Consider the following 20,084-nt stretch of genomic DNA (forward strand, 5'->3'; position numbering starts at 1 on the left):
TGTTCGGAGGGAGCATGCAGGTTTTACGTCACGAATATCTCTCAAAAATGCCTGACCAGATTAAGTCAATTGCTGAGAAGTCTTCCAGGCTTATCAGTCACAGTGGAACAACGTTCCAGGAGTAGCCGTACAGTCCTAACTCCTCTACGCGGCACTAATTTAGTGCTCGATAATGGGGATAAGAGAGTACGCTCGTATAGTCCAGAGCGTCCAAAGGAAAGCACCGCTACCTGGTCACAGGAGCATGTGGCACTCTTGTACTGAAAGTAGTTCAGAGGCGAGTTGGAGCTCCGCATATCAACCTAAAGCTAGAAGACTGGAGAACTAATTCCTGTCCTCCCGACCTGGGCTCTGCGCAAAAGCCTTAATTAGTACCTGAGCCGAGCTCTCAGCGAGCATTCGGACCATTTAGGAGAATCTGGTTCAGAACGGAGAGATTGTGGGGCCGTAGGCTATGCAGAGTACTGCATTTGTCAGTACTTCGATTTCCAAGTTCAGAGGGAAGGACTGTGGGCGGGGAGACTGGAAAGCAAAATAACGTGGGGCTGACGTAGTAATGTGATCAGCGGCATCTTCAACGGAAAGGAAAAAAACTGAAACTTCAATGAATCTGGCATAAACTCGGAATATTCAATAAATCAATGATAAAAAACAAATACAAGGAAACCGATTAGGCCCTCCCGATCTCGATGCTTTTTATCATGCAGGGAAAATTGCGGGACGCAATTGTTTGGGGTTTTCGCCTTTGCGCCATGCGCAGGTGCTCCGGAACTCCGCCATTGTTAATGATGTCCGTCATTGGTCCATGCGCAGTTGGTCCGGAACTCCGCCATTACTACTGATTAAGTGATTCACTATATCAAAAAATTCCAATGAAGAATATCACGAATTCCTATGAAATTCAAAAAGTTATATCGTGTTATAAACGTCAATTATTAGTTATGGCGGATTATGAATAATCTATCTCCTAATCAGCGAACATACACAAATCACTGCTAAATCTTTAAACCATTGTATATCACAGGATTAGAGATTTTATGTCTTCAAGATAGGGATTACTTAGATATAAATTATTTACGAGCGCCAATCAAGTACCGCTTACGTGTAGCTTAATGAGATATCCTATCAAAAGAAAAAATGCAATGGCATTATCCAGCAGCACGACCAATTTGCCCAGCTTGTTTTGACCAATGAACGTAATTATGCTGGTATTTGTTAAGAACCATTGTCGAAAACCCCCGAGGACCTGCAGAACTGGAATGGAACCTCTTTGGAGAGGCTCAAAGACATTCGGCACTAAAACTGAAAGCGAACTCAAAAAATTTATTGCGATCAAATTTTAGTTTGAATTTATGGACGTCGTCAACTCTTTGGTCTGCGCTTGCGCCAAAAGCCACCTGAAGCCTGGGAAGAGAGAAGAAACAGGGTGGAAAGAGAGAAGAAGAGAAAGGAAATTTAAATGGACTAAAACTTGTTTTGAAACTAACTTCTGTTCAAGATGGAGAAAAGACGCAATGAGCATTATTGGAAGCGAATATTTAGGGCTAGATAATAACGTTAATATAGCGATATAGCTGATTTTTTAAGCACGAGGGCTTCATGAAGTCACAGTGAAAAGATTTCGGAAAAAGATTGCCGAACGAGCGAATTTTGAAAATTTTCCGTGCTTCTGCTCAACAACTTCCCAAAGGGAAAAACACTACTACCAGGTTTTCCCACCTTTCGAAACCTGAAGCACTGATATCTCGAGGAGTCACAAAGCAATTCTCATGTAAAATACCTAAGAATTTTAATTAATAATATTTAAATCATATAATAATGAGAACTAACATAGAACTAACAAAGCTGAATAAAATTATGTAAAAAACAACGTTTTTTTTATTATTTACAGTGATGAATTCATGAGCTTATAAACCAAGATTTTGTTGATTCTTCGAACTCATCTCCAGGCTGTTCTTCCCATTTACTGCCTCAGCATCCACTTCCTTTGCCGCCTTTTTGACAGTCGCTTTATATCCCGGATCGTTCCAGATCTGCTCTTTCCCAGTACCAAACACCAGGTAAACCAAGTTCGTGACCGCAAATACCCCGAAGGTTATCCAGAACACTAATCTCCACTGGACCAATGTGTGCTAGAAATTCATTTTCGCTTTCAGGACTATCTTTATTTCTCATCAGTGCTTATACTTAAAGTTACGATTCAACCCCTCTTACTTACATCTTCAGTTAGAGCCCCAGCTAAATATGGAGTCACAATGCCGCTCGTTGCCCCCAATCCATTGATAATGGCCATTAATGTGCCTGCGAAATTGGGACTGAGATCCAGCGCATTCACTTTCATCCCGCAGTAGTAACAACCCATGAAGCCCATGGCTATGGTGAACATCCATACTGCAAGCATCCTATCGCACCCTACGTATGAGGCCACTAAGATGAACACTGCTGGTCCCATTGAGGCTGCAGATAGAAAATTTCTATAAAACATGGAAAACTCGAACAGGAAAACGGACCTAAAGAGGTGAAAAATTTCCTGGAAAATGTCAGTCCCATGATGTTTCTCCTGACCAAGAAGTCACACAACCATCCTGAGGCCAGGGAACTGAACCACATCACTACATAAGGAACTGAAGACCAAATTCCGTTTTGAGAAACGTTGAACTTCAGAACGTCTTTCATGTATTTGGGGAGATCTGTTACCATGGTGAAAAAGCCCCAGTCGTGTCCCACTTGCGTAATCACCAGAGCCCACATGGGCACTGAGGTCAGAATGGCTCTCCAAGGGATTGGAAGAGTGTTGCTTGATACCCCGGCTAAAAAAAAATGTTGTTATTCCTGCCTTGAAGCCTCGCCAAGAGCCGCACTCACAGAGTTCCCTCTCTAAATACTCCTTTTCCTTTTCGGAAATAAAAGGATGGCTTTCCGGGTCCGAGTAGCAAAGAAGAACCCATAAGATGAACCAAATTACCCCTAGTCCTCCGAAGAAATAGAACACTGAGGCCCAGTCTTGGGTGCGCCTAATTAGTTCTCCACTTATTGCGTTGCTAAGAATGGTACCTAAAAGATGTTTACAAATGTATTAGGAAAGAGCTTCAAATATCTTTTTATAGCATACAAAATGAGCGTTGGCGAACATTGCCTCTACTCGTCATCCTTTGGATCGGACATATTGAGAGGAATGAAAACTATTTAGATGACTTAAGGTACCTAAAGTACCTACTGGATATGCGTCTAAGTGATATTCTGGTGTTCAGATCGTTAATAGTCTCGGGAAATCTCTTATAAATCGTAGATTTTAAAATGACTCAAAGAAGAATGAAATCAAGGAGTGTCAGATCCGGTGATTACGCTGGACATTCTGTGTCATTCGTCTACCAATTGTCGAAAAATCGCATACCAAATTGACTTCCTGCATATACAATGCTCCCTATTGTGGCACGCTCTTTCAGTGGGACCCATTTTGCAAGGAGGGCTGTTAGGGCGGGATAGGTAGTACCCTAAAACAGAAAAAAATACGGAGTGTGTAATACAAGGAGTTTTAAAAGAATCATTTTAGACACTCGGAATCTCAATTATGGGTTTCTTCTTCTCGAGCAAACCGAGGAAATCGTTATTTCGTAATGCGTGCCCTTACCTCACCAAATCCTTCTATTACTCTCAAAGCCACTAGGGCCTTCCAATTGCCGCCAGTCCCAACGATAACCCATGGAGTAATCAAAGTAAACAGGGCAGTTGACAAAATTCCCAGCCCCAAAGAATACTTTCCTCCGAACTTTTCCGCTAAAACTCCCCCTGGAAGGTGGGTTATGACGTAACCCCAGTAGAAGGAACTTAGGATGAGACCTTGAGTCTTTTCGTCCCAGTCATACAACGTGCTTTTGTCCTAAAAGAAATAGGTTCCTTGTCTTTGAAACCATTTTTTCATTTTGTCTAAAGCAGGCCGTACACGGGCTCTCTTTCCGGCCCCGTGTGCAACCGCCTTTAGGCAGCTCCCCAGAAACTGGAGCGTTCAACCCATGGCTTACTTTTATTGCGCTATTAGAGTTATTGGCGTATTCTGGAATGCAGGCGTCTGGATCATCGTACACCGTGCCATTTATTGGAACGACCATTTCGGTGATAGCCAGGGATAGAGATACCCTCATTGTGTAGGCGTTCACTATGGCGAAAAATCCCATTATTCCAAGAACGTATCGTTGGGGTATTAAGAAACCTGCAAGGATGTCATTGTCAGTTAAAGAGTTGGAAAAGTGACGAAAATATGCGGGCGGTGCTGGCCCCGCTGGTGGTACAAGTTCTACCCATCGAGCCCGTCAAGTACTTGATTGCTCGATTCTTTGGAACGTTCCCGTACATTCTTAAGGGACATCGTTGGGATGGCCAAATGGCAGTTGATTAAAGCTTGTTATTATGTTACGTTTTCTGAGTATTGTTCGCCGAACCATAAATGTATTTCAGCACACGTTGTTGGTTTTAGAGTGAAAACAATTACTCGAATTTGGCATAGCTCCTCATAGCCGCATCGAAACGTTCAGATGAATGCAAACAATATTATAAAGAATGATAAACAATTCAACAGCATTCAATTTCATAATTTCATTGTTTGTCCTTGGCCTTGCTTGGATAAGAACGAAGCAATATAAATCTATTTGAAAGTTAGTTCAATAATTCCTAAAGTTTTACCACTTTGCTTTGGATTTGTGGTTAATCATAAAATTATGATTTTTCGGTGACAGGCGGAATCTAGAATGTGATTATCAGATTTGTTTAAATGATTATTTTGGAGGTTTTTTTGAATTGTTTCGCGCGGGGCTCTGCCGTATTGATAGAGCGCTTAAGCGCACATCATAAACGTGCGTAACATGCGAGTTATAGAAATTTATTTGTGTTGTTTATTAGTTTGCGGAATAATTTGTGAAATTTTACAAAATCGAAGAAAACAGTTCATTTTAGGCCGAAATGACTCTTAGATTGGTCTTTTGACTGTCGCATCGCTGTTAATATTTGTATGTCGAGACACTGGAAAGTTCTGAGGCTCGTTTCATACCTAAACAAACAAATATAAAAGAATAAATGAAATAAATCAAATCAATGAAATGCATCTGATAAATAGTGTCGAATGAACTATCTTTTTATGTATTATATATAGCAAAATCCAACGCAAAATTTGTGACTGAAACCCGTTTATTCCCTCGAGGAACCTTTTCGGTAGTGGCCATAGCCGCGATGGGGCTCAAAGTGCCCCATCGCGGCCCCCAAATGCGGTATTTGAAAATACTTAAAATATTCCGATCGGTTGTTTTAATTTATTTACTACGTGAGAAAATTGCGAAGAGGAATGGAAACCGTTAAATCAGATTAAGGCATATTGCGTGCGACCAGTTTTTCCGAATTTTAGAACACTCTTTTGAAAATTAATGGAAATTCGCGAAACAAAAAAAAAATTGTAAGAAAACCTCAGATAAACCTCAGTAATAAAAAATTATCGTTGAAGCTCATGCGTCGTTCTTATAACGTTTTTTTCCGCAAACTAAGGCTGATTTGCACTAACTAAATTATACCGACATAAGCAAAAATCACTCACATTTTGACAGTGTAAGCCTCCATCCAGTTAGCATATTTCACGAGGGAGTAAGGTCTCAGTTAAGAGAAATCAAAACCGTTCAAATCAGCTGTACTCGGAGGGTCACCAAAGGTCCGCGAAGAGGTGACAAAAAATTCCCATAGTTTTAAAAAGAGTTTTGTGTTGCCTCACTTATCTTCAGTACGGAACTAAACAGTTTTCTTATCTCTGAAAAGTCAAAGTAACTTAACAATGGCTTTGGGATTTGCCATTATTGTGAATTCGCGGGAACCGTTTGCGCCAGTGGTGTCGGGAGCTTTGTTAAAAGTCGATGAAAAACGCTGTTGGTTTAAATCATTTGCACGTTGTATTGGTGCCGATCTAAATTAACTTTGAAAAATGTCCTGTTAGAATCTCAATAATTTAGCGCCTACCGGGGTGCCTACTGCGTCGAACCGCCAATATTGACTGATTTTATATAAATATTTGCTTTTTAATTTGACTAATAATAATTGTAAGCTGGCAGGAATAATTTGTTATTTCGTTGGAAACGTCGCAGACCTTTAACTACAATTGCGCAGGTAGTGGTTCCCAAACAGTTTACCGCAATGGAAAACACATCATAAATAGAAATTTGATGCGGATTTGTATACCAAGAACCTAAAAAAAAAAACAAAAACAAAAAAGAAATCCAATGATTCTAAGTGGGGACTTTCCGGTGTTCCCCTCGCCAGATGACCGCAGTCGCTTCAGAGATTGTGCGGCTGGTGTTAACCTGGATCTTGCGAAATTCGGATGGAGGTTTCATCCCGTTGGTCAACAGTACGAAACTTTGGTGTTCCGTTATCCACAGTTGCTCAAAATGAACCGAATTTGTGTTTGAAAACTTCTGTGAACTGCTAATAAAATGATTAATCACGAGCATTTGGAGATTATAATATTTTTCAAAAAATGCCTCGTAGATCAATTTTATACGATAAATAACTCACTGTGATTGCCCTGTTTTCGAATAACGGCTTGATCTGAGTCCGATAATAATAGGAAATCCCGTATTTTCACCATTAATTGCGTGCCACACAATGCTAAAGCTCCAATAATTGGAGATCTAAATCCGTTTTTTTTGTTTGCTCTAAAATACGAGATTTGCCGCAGAAGTCATCTAATTAACTATCAACTCAAAATGAACGTACATCAAATCTGGAGCCTAAACTTCAGATCTGCTTTAAGCTAAACGGCGCCGCGGACGCCACTGATCTCATTGCTCTTAAATGCAAAGGTTTATTATTTTTTTTATATATGTATATTTTTATTATATAGCTAATTATAGAGAATTTTTATAGGTCAGTATGATCTAAATCATTGGCGTGTTACAGCCTTTTAACATCCACTAAATTGGATATTTTACGTTTTCCACATTTTTAGGGCGCTCAATTGCAGGACCGCTCTTTGATAGATTACTGCCTTCGGCGTATGGCAGAATTAGATAAATTCGAAATTTTCGAAAAAATAAAAATTGAAAATAATAAAGATTATAAGAAAAAGAAGAATGATAAAAAGTAATAAAAATAATGAAAATAGGGGAAAATATTTTCTCGTGCTTTAGTATTATTTCATTCCCATCAGGACAAAATTGGAGCTCGATGTCTCTTAGAAGAGGTCCTGCCGAAAAGCATTTCCCATCACAGAACAATTTTCTGTGATTGGCACCCACCAGCAATACCTTAATCACCATTATCGTGAAGCTTCATAAACAATAACACGATGATAATTAACAATAGGAAATGGGTTTTCGCTCAATCGAGTCTGCCAACGTTTTTTCAATGAAGGTGAAATTTTAATCAAAACCCTTCGGTTTTTTACAGTTTCAAACGTAAAGTAACTGAAGAAATATAGCGCATTTACCACGGATACGAGTTAGATCAGCTCACACAGAAGTATAAAAAATACAAATACCCCACCACCCTCCCAACCGGTGTAACGCATGAGGGTGCGATCCCGAAGTGGGAGCGGGGCGAACAGCGGCAAGTTGGCACTACCCGTGTTCATCCGGGGCGAATCCGACGCTCGGAAGTCGAGCAATAGCGACAGCGTTAAAGCTCCCCCGTGTTCAGTGTTCGACGCATTTACCTCACGGGCTTCAGGAATTGGCTTGAATAGTAGCCTTAAATGCTTCCGAAAAAACGAGGCCGGCCTTTACTGCCGCACTGCAATATATACTATAGTCCCATACTGTAGTGTATACTATAGCTCCATACTGTAGTATGCTCAGTAGTTCCATACTATAGTATATACTATGGTATGCGCTATAGTTTTATTCTGGAACATTGCGTCATAGGTAGCTTTGAATTTTGCCGTTTTAAACGATTTTGTGTTTCTTGTGTCACGTAAGCGACGTTTATCTGTATACCAATCGAAGGACAAACACCCAATTGATTCGAAACGGTTCATAATTACAAGAATAAGATGGGGAAATCCGACGGATAGTAATACTGCTGCAAATTACTTTTCAAACCGAATTTTGCCCCAACTGCACAACCAAGAAAAGCAAATAATGTAATTAACATTAACGGTTTTTACCGCAAAAAATTGGAAGTTTATTGATTCCTCGGCCGTTAATACGATAATTTTATTGCTCTCGGTTCTGAATAAAAGTAACACAAAGTGTTTGATTAGTTTCGTGTACGAATAGTATTAATTCTAGGATCGCATAAACACTCAGCGATTGCGGTTTCTGAGATGTAAAAACTCAAGTAATATCAGCTAATTTTCCCAGGTTTAAGTCTATTTTATGAACTCGTGCAAAATTATTGGCAATTATCGATAAATAATTTTTTATGGTATTTATGCAACATGCCAGCTGAGAATTATGTAGACAGAATGATGGATGATGAAGGTCACTGATTTAAAATTTGCTTTGGTTTCATCATGACCTACAGTTACAGTTACAAGATTCCTGTAATGGCATTGTATCAAGACCGAGAAGTCGATAATCCGCAAATTACATGGAACCAAGCGATGCGTTCTCTCTCTCTCACGTTTTTAATAACAGTTTAAGGCGAAAATATGAGAAAAGCCCGAGCGCCCGCGTCCATCTCCCTCACATAAGAAAAACCTCGTTGTTAAACGCCCATCACTCATTTCGTAACAATACGTTGCGTAGGGCTCCGGTGGCAGGTAGAGAAGCTTGGAATTCTAGGGCGTATCACGAGTCATTTGAGGTACTCTTTAAGGCAATTGCTCCACGCGTTCCCGACGTATCGGTGCCCGAGGTTGGGAGAGGCATGACGTCAAAATGACGTATGCATGCTGATGGAATTGGCTGTCTGGATGTGTGGCGAGGTCAGTTTGACGTCATTCCATGCTTTGGATTCCTAAGGCCCATTTTCTTGATTCTGAAGAGCTGAGTGCTTTCGAGGAGCGATATTAGAGTTGAGAATGGGCCAAACCGAAACGACTGATCTGAGAGCTAATAATTCCATCCACACCCGACTTCTCTGCTTTTTCCCGGTTATTTTTCGGGAAAAATAGACGCAATCACAAAAATTTCCACAAACCACGATAATTATCTTGATTATTCCCATCGTGACCATCAGTGGTGGAAACAGATTGCCAAGCCAGTCCGCTAACGATTTCGTACTATTCGACACTGATCGGAAGGCCGCAAGCAAATAGCTTCTGTCTGACAAGTTTTCGACGCGAAAACACTGGGGTCGTCTGATGGGAGCCAAATAGTTCGAAATCGGTACCAAATGGACTGGAATGGGATTCCGATTGGGAGAGCGCAAAAATTACAAATGTTTCATAAAAAAAATTTATTCAAATACTAAATAGATATAAACACATAAACTTAGCATATAAAACAAAAAATCTCTTACTCAATAGGAATAGTACGAGGAATAAGTTAATACAAGAGCTTTATACAAGTCCCAATACACTTTGGGCACCTCTGAGAACAACCGAATAGTGATTTATTTCTAATACTGATTTAAAATCGTCTTTTCGCGGCGATACACAGTGAGCCAATTAGCATTTACTCTTCTCCGTCACAGTCGCATTAGCAGCCTTCATCACATAACCCGACTCCAAAGATTTTTCTTTCCCCTCATTCGTGTTCCACGGTTGCACTTTCCCACTTCCGAATATAACGAAAGTTGCGTTGGTGACTAGGAACACCCCAAAAGCGATCCAGAACACTACTCTCCATTCAGCTTGAGAATGCTAAAACTCCCCGCCTTACAACCCCGTTAAAGTACTCAAGGAACATCTTACGTTCTCAGTTAAAGCCCCAACCAAGTAAGGCACAATGATCCCTGTCAGGCCTCCGATTCCGTTCACAATCGCCATAATGGTCCCTGCATAATTAGGGCTTAAATCTAGAGCATTCACCTTCATTCCACAGTAAAATGTGCCCATGAAACCCATTGCGATAGTGAACATCCCTACTGCAAGCATTCTGTCGCAGCCCACATAGGATGCTATGACTATGAAAATTGCTGGACCCATTGAAGCTAAAAAGAGGGTTTAGTATCTTCAGAAATTGATGTAACTGAAGCCGCTAACCTAAAGTGGTGAAGAACTTCCTGGCATGGCATATCTTCATGTGCCCCTTGTGAATTATCCAGTCGCAGAGCCAGCCGGAACTCATGGATACCACCCACATTAAGATATAAGGAATTGAGGACCATATACCATTTTGTTTAACGTTGAAGTGAAGTACGTCTTTCATGTATTTAGGCAGGTCTGTGACCATGGTAAAGAACCCCCAATCGTGCCCTATTTGAGCTATCACTAATGCCCATATGGCCGAAGAGGAAAGAATCGATTTCCACGGTACTACCTTCTCTTTATTGGAGAGATTTGCTATAAAAGAAAAAGAATATCATTTTCTGGAGTAGTGTTGCTGTAACAACCTACAGATGTGCTTGCTCAAATAAGTTTTCTCTTTGTCGCTGATGAAAGGATGGGACTGGGGGTCTGGATAGCACAGCAGTATCCATATGATGAACCATAGGATTCCCATTGCTCCGAAGAAATAGAAGGCGATTGCCCAATCATTGGTAGCTCCGATTAAGGCCCCACTGACGGAGTTACCGACAACAGTACCTGATACAAATACATGGTAAGTTATCCAACAGTTACAAACTGGGGACGGATGCTCACCGATTTGACTGCCTGCGTATACCAAAGTACCAATTTTCGACCTTTCCTTTAACGGGACCCAATTAGCCAGAAGCGTTGTCAAGGCAGGGAAGGTGGTGCCCTAAAATATCCAAAGTAGTACCCAAGTGTTCATACGTCTACATTTGGTGATTCGACTGCGGCCTCAACCTCAATAGTCGCGTACCCGCCGTCCTTCGCCCACACAACCACTACTGCTGACTTACCTCACCAAGACCCTCCAGAACCCTCACGACCACTACCGACACCCAACTACCTCCCGTGGCATATATCACAAAAGGAGTGATAAAAGTAAAAATGGCAGTGCAAAGCATTCCTAGCCCTAATGAGTATTTCCCGCCGAATCTCTCGGCGATCATTCCCCCTGGTATATGGGTAATTACATATCCCCAGTAAAAAGAACTGAGGATTAATCCCTGTTGTTTGCTCGTCCAAGGATACACATTTGAAGACTTCTGGAATACGAAAAAACTGTAACGTTAAATTTCGGACACCCTGTGCCTCGATGAGCGAAGCGCGTTTGCCCACAATTCCTCCGGGACAAACGCAGCCAACCGCCCACACATCGCGCAAGTTCCTTTATAGGACATTGACTACGTTTATACCGTTAATGGTTGCTTTTGCGAATTGCGATCGTTGTGATAATTTTAATCATTTCTCCAATTTCACCGCATTTTAATTAGGAAATATTCCATTCGATGATCAGAACAATCTAATTGCTGCTCATATGAGTTACTGTTCTCGCTGCTGCATGGGCAAGGGAGAGGAAAAGGGTGCAATTTCCTTCTCGTTACGTAATATTCTGTTTACTTACAATAGGGTGAAGCGTTGTTGAGTTTTCCTGCCAATCGTCCAAACAAGAGTGGGTATCAAGGGTTTCGTTGTGAATGGTATCAACGGTCATTTCGGTTATAGCCACCGAAAGCACCACCCTCATGGTATAGGCGTTTACTACGGCCAGGAACCCCATGATACCTAGGATGTATCTTTGGGGGATTAGGAACACTGAAAGTAGGAGAATTATTAACTTAGTATCAGAGAGACGTAAAAGTCACGTGCATTTCTTGAGAAATATTTTAGAGAATACCAAACAGTTGCTTTTTGTAATCTGATAACCAACGTTCCAGAGAATTGCCAATGTCCCCTTAACCATACCAATGGAACGCCCAATCAAGTGTGGTTGTGTCGAGGCGTTTCGAATAAAATTAACCTCCTCAAACTCTAATTCACACGCGCCACGGATGATTATACCATGAACGGTTTTTGCTCATCTGGCCAATTGTAAATTCACCCCATGGCTATCACCCAAAAAATCCTACAAAGAATCTTCACAGCTTGAAGGTTAAGGGCGATGGGGATTCCCACAGTTTAAATCGATTTTCCGCTGTTCAGAGCGCGATTCGTGGATTTTGCTATGATCATTGCACAAGAGGTTATTGCTCCTGAAGAATTCATAGTTTCAGGTGGTAGGTCAGCTTCGAGAATGTTCTTAAAGTTGCACCAATGGTTGAATAGTTTAAAGGAAATAGTTTGATCGATAATTCGCCTTTTACAAACGTGAGTTCGCCAAAATATTTGAAATCTCTGAATGGTGAAAACCAAGCAGCGAACCAACGAAAGTCAAGACGATGGACAAAAAGCGTCACTTCGGAAGTGAATAAATCGGATTAATGCATTCTAATTTAAACTAGGAAATAATTAATCCCATGAATATTTAATTAGAAAATGTCGAACACAGGCGGTAACCCACTAATGCCAGTCTTTTGCTGTGTAAAACAACAGTGCGTAACAATATTATAAAAATGGATACAGTGACTGTCCTTCCATGATCAATTACTAATATTATAATAATTGTAATTAAAGCTGTTTTGATCTTTGTTCAGGTATTACAGTTAATCGTCTAAATGGGATAAGAAACTGTACATAGTTTCTCAATGAAGGATCTGAGGTCTCGTATAGCCAGTCATCCTCGAAGGATCGTTGATGTCATTGAAGTTCAAGAATATTCACGGGCTGGTAAGTTTTATTTAACGCCACTGGGTCGGTTCTTATCGCGGTATTTTTGATTTAGAAAAACTTGCAGAAGAATTAAGGATGAATGGTAATTAAGCAGGTGTTGGTGTTGCCCGGACACACAAGCGAGAATTTGAGGTGAATGTGTTCATTTATATGACTTTTGATTGCTTCTTCCAATTTTCGCAAGAAGTTCTATTCCTGTTGTATGTAGGAAACCTAAAGCGTTTAAGATCTCCGAAAAAGTGGCCACCATGCAAAGGCCCTTGTTAGCAGACCACTAGCGACTCGACGACGTGGTGATATTTTCTGCAATTTCTATTAATGTTATTTATTAGCATTATACTTTCGCAATGATAGTAAAGAAAACCTTCGATTTTCGATTTTATTATCGAAAACGGAGCCCTTCTTCCACACATGAACGTACCTTAGCCCATATGAGCTGCCCCTAAAGTATTCTCGTTACACCTCTCGTCGACTATGGACCAGTAGTTGATATTATTAGCAATAATTATCACGGTTCTGTCGATGTTGTTACGTAAGAAAATGGAAAAAATTATGAACATTTCCTGTCGTTCTAGCCCACAGATTCGCGTAGGAATTTTTTTGGATGGTGAAATGGTGCAAAATGTCCCACGCCCAGAAGTGTGTTCCTACGTTAACGCATTTAACATTTTCCATTTTTCATCGATATATAAGGACTATTGAGATCATTGATTCGGAAATCTGCAATGAGTGAGATTATTCGTTCTAAAAATATAGAACGGACACGATTATTCGCCATAAATATTGTTTAAATGTTGCTTAAAAACGTGTGAAAAATGTCGAATTGTCCGCTTTCCTAGAGAAATTTGACCCCCTTTTCCGCGAAATTTTACCTAAAAAAATTCGCTAAAAAACCCAAAATTCGCAGCGCAAAAAATGACGATTTTGCTAACTAAACGTTCCAGCTTGGTTGGAAAGATATTCGAAAAGCTAATTCAAGTGAATACTTACTTTTTGATACAGCAAGCCTCCATCCTTGCAACATGTTATCACAGCCACTGCCCGCTAGCTCAGTGCACCACGAAATAGATCACTCTATAGAATTTCACTTAACACTTTCTTCATAACCCAAAAACTACATTGGGTATTGCCGAAAACCTGCGAAATTAGTTTGAATAATAATAAATTTCACGGATCGACAGCTACACAATCACTTGGGCAAAATTCGCAATAGCTTTTTTCAAATTCAGCGCTATGGGTGATTATTATTAGGAGGTGAGTACTGTGGCACCTACTTAGCGGTACGCACTACACCAAGGAAATGAGTGGAATATTGATGCTTAATTCACTTATATCATTCGCTAAGGTCAACGCTTTGATTTTCACCGCCGTAGCTCTTCGGTAGATAAGTAGCTTTCGATACACGCAAATATGGGACATGATCATGAAATTTTTTTTTTGAGGATTTGCCTCTACCTTAACTTTCAATAAACCTGTGTCGAAATTGGTCGGTGCAATCGGGATGTATGACCAGAGTAGCTACGCCTCTGGCTATCAAAAACCAGAGGCGTAGCGTTCCTCGTTCTGGAGCGAGAGATCAGGACGGAGCCAACGATTTACGACAACTAGATGTAATCAGTGAAAGAGACACTAATCCATGGCGGCGTGTTGGAGGAAGCTGCGGCAACACGACCCATGAGGTCGTGCACGCGCCGATTCGCCAGTGCGGCACCTCTGACAACAAAACGACGTCATAGGGGCACTAATGCACGGCGACCTTGTTAAAAGTCAATTGAGAGCTATCGGTCAGAGTATTATTTGCTACGTCCGATTATTCCAGATCGGCGGATGAACCCTTATGTATCTGTCCAAGAATTGTTCGAAATGGCAAAAATAAGGCAGACCAACGAGTTTTTACAGAAATGTCGTTCGTAATCAGATCTCGATTAATTAATTCGTTCATGACCAATAAGTATTCCGACTGACCTCTATTGTTGCTGACTATCCAACGACAATCAGCAATGACCGAACTTAATTAAATGCTGTAGGTTGATTACATATTTTTCCGAGTAACTCGAAAAATACCTCAACATTTAAATTCTGTCGACAACATAAATGGAATGCAAATAAAATTCCTCCAAGAACGCGGTTTTCTTTATTTAAACAGCACAGTAAATTGCATATGGAATAACGTCAAATATTGGCTTAAGCAATTCCATTAAAATGGTTTAGGAAAAAATTTCAGGGTCTTTTAAAGACGCACTATAGAGATGACAACACTTCCAAATAGTGATGACTGGTGTACCTGCCAGCCCCCAAGATCACAATCACGAAGTTCTATTGTGCCGCAGGTACACGAAGGAAGGTTCGTCCAATTGGACCGGCGAAGGACGTTGAAATTTGGGAAGTCCTTGAATGAAAGCGGAATTATGCAACACATTGTTGAGAATCACAATGTTGACGTTGTTGCGCAGGATGGAAGGTTGCGTCAATGAATATTTTAACTTTTGACAGTCACTTTTTATTGTCAATAAAAAAGTTGGGTTAGTATGATGCTGAACGGAACAGTTTTTCACCCTATTCTATTATATATATTCCATATCCCCTCCCTCTTCTTAGGAATGGCATTGCAGCCGATTATCTCCCCAAGTAAATCATGAGTCATGTTCGTGCCATTATTGCCCAGTTATAATATTACCTCTAGAAAGAAACTGTGGGTCAACACACCCAGTAAAAATGTCTTCCAAGGCTGGAAAAAATGCGTTTAAGCCGCGCCACGTGATTTTTTTTGCTAATACCGTTTATGTAATATACTAGTTACTGCCAACTGGTAATTTATTGCCAAATTCAAGCTGTAGTTCCTGGTAAAATTGACCACGTTACGGATCAGTCCAATTTTAACAAAATCATTGTTGTGCTAAAACGTGGAATTCGGCGATTCCTCCTTTGGGAGGACGCCGGAAATTGCATTTTATATGTTTATTTGGACGAATTGTATCGTTCATTTTGTGTTATACAATATTTGCTTCAATTTCGACAGATTTCAGCGTCCTCGACATTTAGCTAATGAGTTCCGAATAAAAAAACCAAACAATTTGGCGAGGTTCTTTGAGATTAAGTTCACTGGCACGGACGTTTATAACGTAAGCACAAGCAACATGACTTAATTAATATTATTTAATAATACAGGAAATGCGTATTAAACTGAATTGCCAACCAAAAAAATCAGTTTTTCGTCATTGCCAAGGTGGGGTTTCCCCGAAACCATTTAGCATAGATCCACAACTTAAAACGGATCTCAACGATCGTATGTCTAGAATTTCCCCTCATCGGCCAAAATTTAGACCAATTTTTGGTTCATCCTAAGAGGGACAAAAGTGCACTACAAAAAAATTAAACCTCAATCCCCTAGAGCCCCTATTGTATTATAATGCTGTGTGATCTAAACGAAAGAGCACTCAAGAAGGATCTGCACCACCTAAGTATTCATAACGTCAACCACGCTTTAATTAGGTCATAACGCTGTCTCAGATCATCATAACTAATATAGCTCATAAAAACCCTTGATATGACCTCACACCCCACCTCACAGACGCAGAATGCGCAGGCGGAGCCAGGTCCACGGACAGTCTCCACGACTTCGCTTACTTCATCCGAAGCAACAACAGGATTGAACCCGAAATGGAACCATCTAGGGCGTTTCACCGTTAGAAAGATATGGCGAATTGCATCCGGCTTTAACCGAGGCGAGAGCTGCAGAAGGAGATTTCAGGTTCTGTCCAGATTAGTTCAAGTTAGGCATAGAAAAGGCACCTATTAAAAGCCGCAAGTGAAACTAATGTAAATGAGGTTTTAAATGCCTAGTACCAGGGGAGCCAAGGAAAACCGTCCATTGCGCCATACAAGAAGAAGGTGTAGCTGTTTCTCTTGAGAACATATAGAAAAAAAAAATTATCTGAAGAAAAAGGGCTGACAGGGTCGTCCAAAATTTTTGAATCTAAATATTGAGTTGTTTTATTCCGGGTAAAATTGCGTAGCTATTGATTCAATTACAATGATTTAAGGCAATCGATGAGACCGAAATTTGCCTATCTACATAAGCTATCTAAATATTTGAGAAAATGTCATATTCCTTCTAAGGCCTAAACTATTAGCTCATTGTTACCTTCAACTCTAAACCTTTTTCTACAGAAACACGGAAAATGAGCCTGACGTTGAAATCAAATCTCAGTTAAGTCAGACTCTTGGTTTCTATGGAAACCAACTGATGATGACAAAGTTAACAGCATAGTCATAATTTGGCCCTAAAGCGGGCAAATATCTAAAGCTTAAATAGGTTTGTGATATATAGGAAAATTAAACCGTTTATAGGCGGATATGTTGCAGGTATCCGTTTTACGCAATTTTATTACCACTTGTTTCGTGTTATTTAATAAGGATTCGTTTGCAATAAAATATTGATAAGGCATTGTCATTAGCAAAATAAACAGTTCTCCTAAGCATACCAATTACCCCCGAGAAGGAGAACGATAATGTATTACACAATGCAGCTATTATGAAAATTCTGTATGGTCTTTTTTTGAATTTTCATGATGTCTTTTCCATTAAATGAGCATCCCGGATTTGAATGGTAATTACTGCAGGTGTAGGTGCATGCACAACATAGTCAATACTAAACGAGTTTCGAGTAAGGCAAGAGATGCTGTATCCCGAATTATTCTTAGAAGCGTACAATAATGTATATTTATATGTATTGAGTTTCAAGGGGGAAAAAAGAACGAATGTTAATTTATATTGGGGGTAAGATGAATTTAAAATAAATTTCGAAGAAAGCTACATGGAAAAAATTAAAGGAAAAATGAGAGAAAAACGGAAGACGGAGAAGGCCCTAAGAATTAAATCATGAGAAAGATTACAAGGAAAATGGTGGAAACAAAAAAAGGCAAGAAAGTTAGAGAAACTGAAATAACTAAATAAGTAGTTAGCGTAACATACTGAAAATGATAATGGTAGAATAGAAGGAAATTGGGCGAAAATAATCAAAACTAAAAAAACCGTAAAGAAAATGCTAAAAGAAAACCACAGAAAAACGGACATATGGATGCCGCAAGGAAAAAATCAATGGTCAGGAGCCAATGGCGCAAAAAACAACCACCAATGAGCCGGGCTAAAGGAAAATTCTATTAGGCTTTCCATAAGGCTGGACCTCTCCCAGCCAATAAATAAATTTATTAGGTAGTAACTCGCGCATTTGAAGGTAACATGTTAACCCAGTTCATAGCATCGGGGAATCGCATTAACATGCATAAGGTGTCGCAGTTTATTATTTTACCTTAAAGGTAAATATTCTTTATTATCTTCTAATTGTACCAATATCAACCTTGAAGATCAGAGTTTCCTTGGCCTAGTGCATTGACTAAATTAGCAAAGCATGACACTTTTTTCAATTTGATGTAAACACAATTCGATAAGTATTCTAGCATCGGAGACAAAATCTAATTCGAATTTAAATGATACGTACTGCAGGATTTCCTGTCCGATTCCTGTATTTGTTATGGAAAATCCTGAAAATAATCGTAAAGTTATTTTTTTTCTGTTACGAAAAGAGCGGGGACTTAATTCTTTAAACTTGCCAGTAGGTGCTCATTGAAGAGTCAGAACTAATACCTCAGAAAATTAATGCCTACACTTTGAATCTTGCTAATGACCTTTTCAGCTGAGAGACCTAACACCAACTACATACACGCCTACCGCCATCTAGAGGCAGCAAAATCAAACTTCTACTGCCACCTAGAGGCAGCAACGCAAAACGTCTACCGCCATCTAGAGGCATAGCAGCAACAGCGAAAGTACTTGACGAACTTATCCCAGATAACTAATTAGGTACCACTTGAATTGTAATTAATAAATTCTGGAAGTACTCACATGATTTCTTTTCGTTAACAATGGTGGATCTTGATAAAAGTTTAGTTCCCTCATGTGCTTCGTAGTCTCGAAATTTCACTGAGATACGCATCAGCTTCAGAAAACAGTCGGTATTCATGGTTCATCACTATATGCTACTATGTCCATAATAAACTGGAAATGACTTTCTGGTATGACTGAAACTAGTTTCATACCACTAAGAGTTCCATTGATACCGAAAATATCACTACGCTGAAATGTTCGTCACTGTTTTCACTAGTGGGAAAGAAATACAGAGTATTTCCAAATCAGATTGGTAATATTCCAGTATTGAATAAATAAACACATAAATTACTTAAGTTCAGATTCATTTATACTATTGTTTCAATTCCGATAAAGCAACGTTATTTGAGTTCTTGCCGATTAGAAAGAGACACTAAGTCTTTTTTATTTCAGTGCCATGGGATTTAGATTTGCAATAGTGATAAGGTCTCTCCTACTAGTGGAAAGATAATGGTCGTCATCAGGAGCAGCTAAATATAGTCCTGCATATGTGCTGTAGACACATACAAGGTGTATTTCTATTGATTCCTAACAAACAAACACAAATAGAAATTTCTCTGCATTTAACCATGTAGACCCCTCTCACAGTTTGCGAAATCCCCATAAATTGTGGCGCTTCTTATGGATATACTGTATATTGAAGAAAAGCAGCTTCGTGACGTAGAGGAGATTTATTTGAAACTTCGGGTCTTCTTTTAACCAGCAAAATCAAATAATTTAAATCAGATTTCTCATTTATTGCGTACTTCAAAAAGGGGAAAAAACGTCTAAAAATATAAAAAAGTTAATTTAACCAATCAACAAAATTTTCGGGATAGGAATTCTATGCTGAGTCCGGGTCTGTCTCCGAAAGGAGCGCGAAATTGTCGCCAGTGGCTTAGTTTCGGATGCCTTAACAAACTCCCCTTATCCAAATAAATATTAATAGAAGCGATCCTTTTTAGTCACTTTAATCCTCTTTACCCTGTAAATTTCTAAGCCACCTTAAAGCTCTTTGTTAATGGTAATTTCCCTCTCAAAGACGACATTACCAATCACAGAGGCCTTTATTTTGAATACGTAAAACATCTAGGCAGAGCCGGACCCAATAATAATGAATTAGTTTTAATTTTTGTTAAATTTGTCAAACGACTATTTTTGAAATAAGGACTTAATATGAAATACGCAAACCGGTAAGAATGTTAAGGTATTATTTGCTTTATAAAAAGTGTTGCGGTACGGTCCGTAAAATCTCCTCGAACAAGAAATGCTTGCACCGCTTCGAAGAACTGCTTCTTTACTTGAAGATCACGAAACACCCAATTTTCCCCAAGTATCGGCCACAGAATACCAGCTGCAGTGAGCTCCTCAGCATGGCACATGTTCTTTTTATAACATATGT

General features: G+C 39.7%; 2 protein-coding genes across 3 annotated transcripts; both read right to left on the minus strand.

Annotated features, from left to right (window-relative positions):
• Window positions 1-1,764: 1,764 nt before the first annotated feature.
• On the minus strand, window positions 1,765-6,041 carry LOC136340295 (putative inorganic phosphate cotransporter). Its single transcript, XM_066284267.1, has 8 exons — window positions 5,582-6,041; window positions 4,023-4,210; window positions 3,632-3,880; window positions 3,395-3,494; window positions 2,866-3,054; window positions 2,511-2,810; window positions 2,219-2,457; window positions 1,765-2,132 (listed from the first exon to the last, which is right to left on the minus strand). Exons 1-8 carry the CDS (start codon window positions 5,613-5,615, stop codon window positions 1,908-1,910), a joined length of 1,524 nt encoding a protein of 507 aa, XP_066140364.1. The 5' UTR covers window positions 5,616-6,041; the 3' UTR covers window positions 1,765-1,907.
• A 3,316-nt stretch (window positions 6,042-9,357) lies between these two features.
• LOC136340298 (putative inorganic phosphate cotransporter) lies at window positions 9,358-14,115 on the minus strand. 2 transcript variants are annotated; one of them, XM_066284271.1, is made up of 8 exons: window positions 13,748-14,115; window positions 11,553-11,743; window positions 10,945-11,190; window positions 10,721-10,820; window positions 10,475-10,663; window positions 10,121-10,420; window positions 9,830-10,068; window positions 9,358-9,778 (listed from the first exon to the last, which is right to left on the minus strand). In XM_066284271.1, exons 1-8 carry the CDS (start codon window positions 13,779-13,781, stop codon window positions 9,584-9,586), a joined length of 1,494 nt encoding a protein of 497 aa, XP_066140368.1. In that variant the 5' UTR covers window positions 13,782-14,115; the 3' UTR covers window positions 9,358-9,583. The 2 variants fall into 2 exon arrangements, with proteins under 2 accessions (XP_066140368.1, XP_066140367.1); XM_066284270.1 differs by having other exon boundaries at window positions 10,945-11,193; window positions 13,748-14,112.
• Window positions 14,116-20,084: the final 5,969 nt, after the last annotated feature.

The sequence above is a fragment of the Euwallacea fornicatus genome, chromosome 7, assembly GCF_040115645.1.
Source record: "Euwallacea fornicatus isolate EFF26 chromosome 7, ASM4011564v1, whole genome shotgun sequence".
Lineage (NCBI taxonomy): Eukaryota > Metazoa > Arthropoda > Insecta > Coleoptera > Curculionidae > Euwallacea > Euwallacea fornicatus.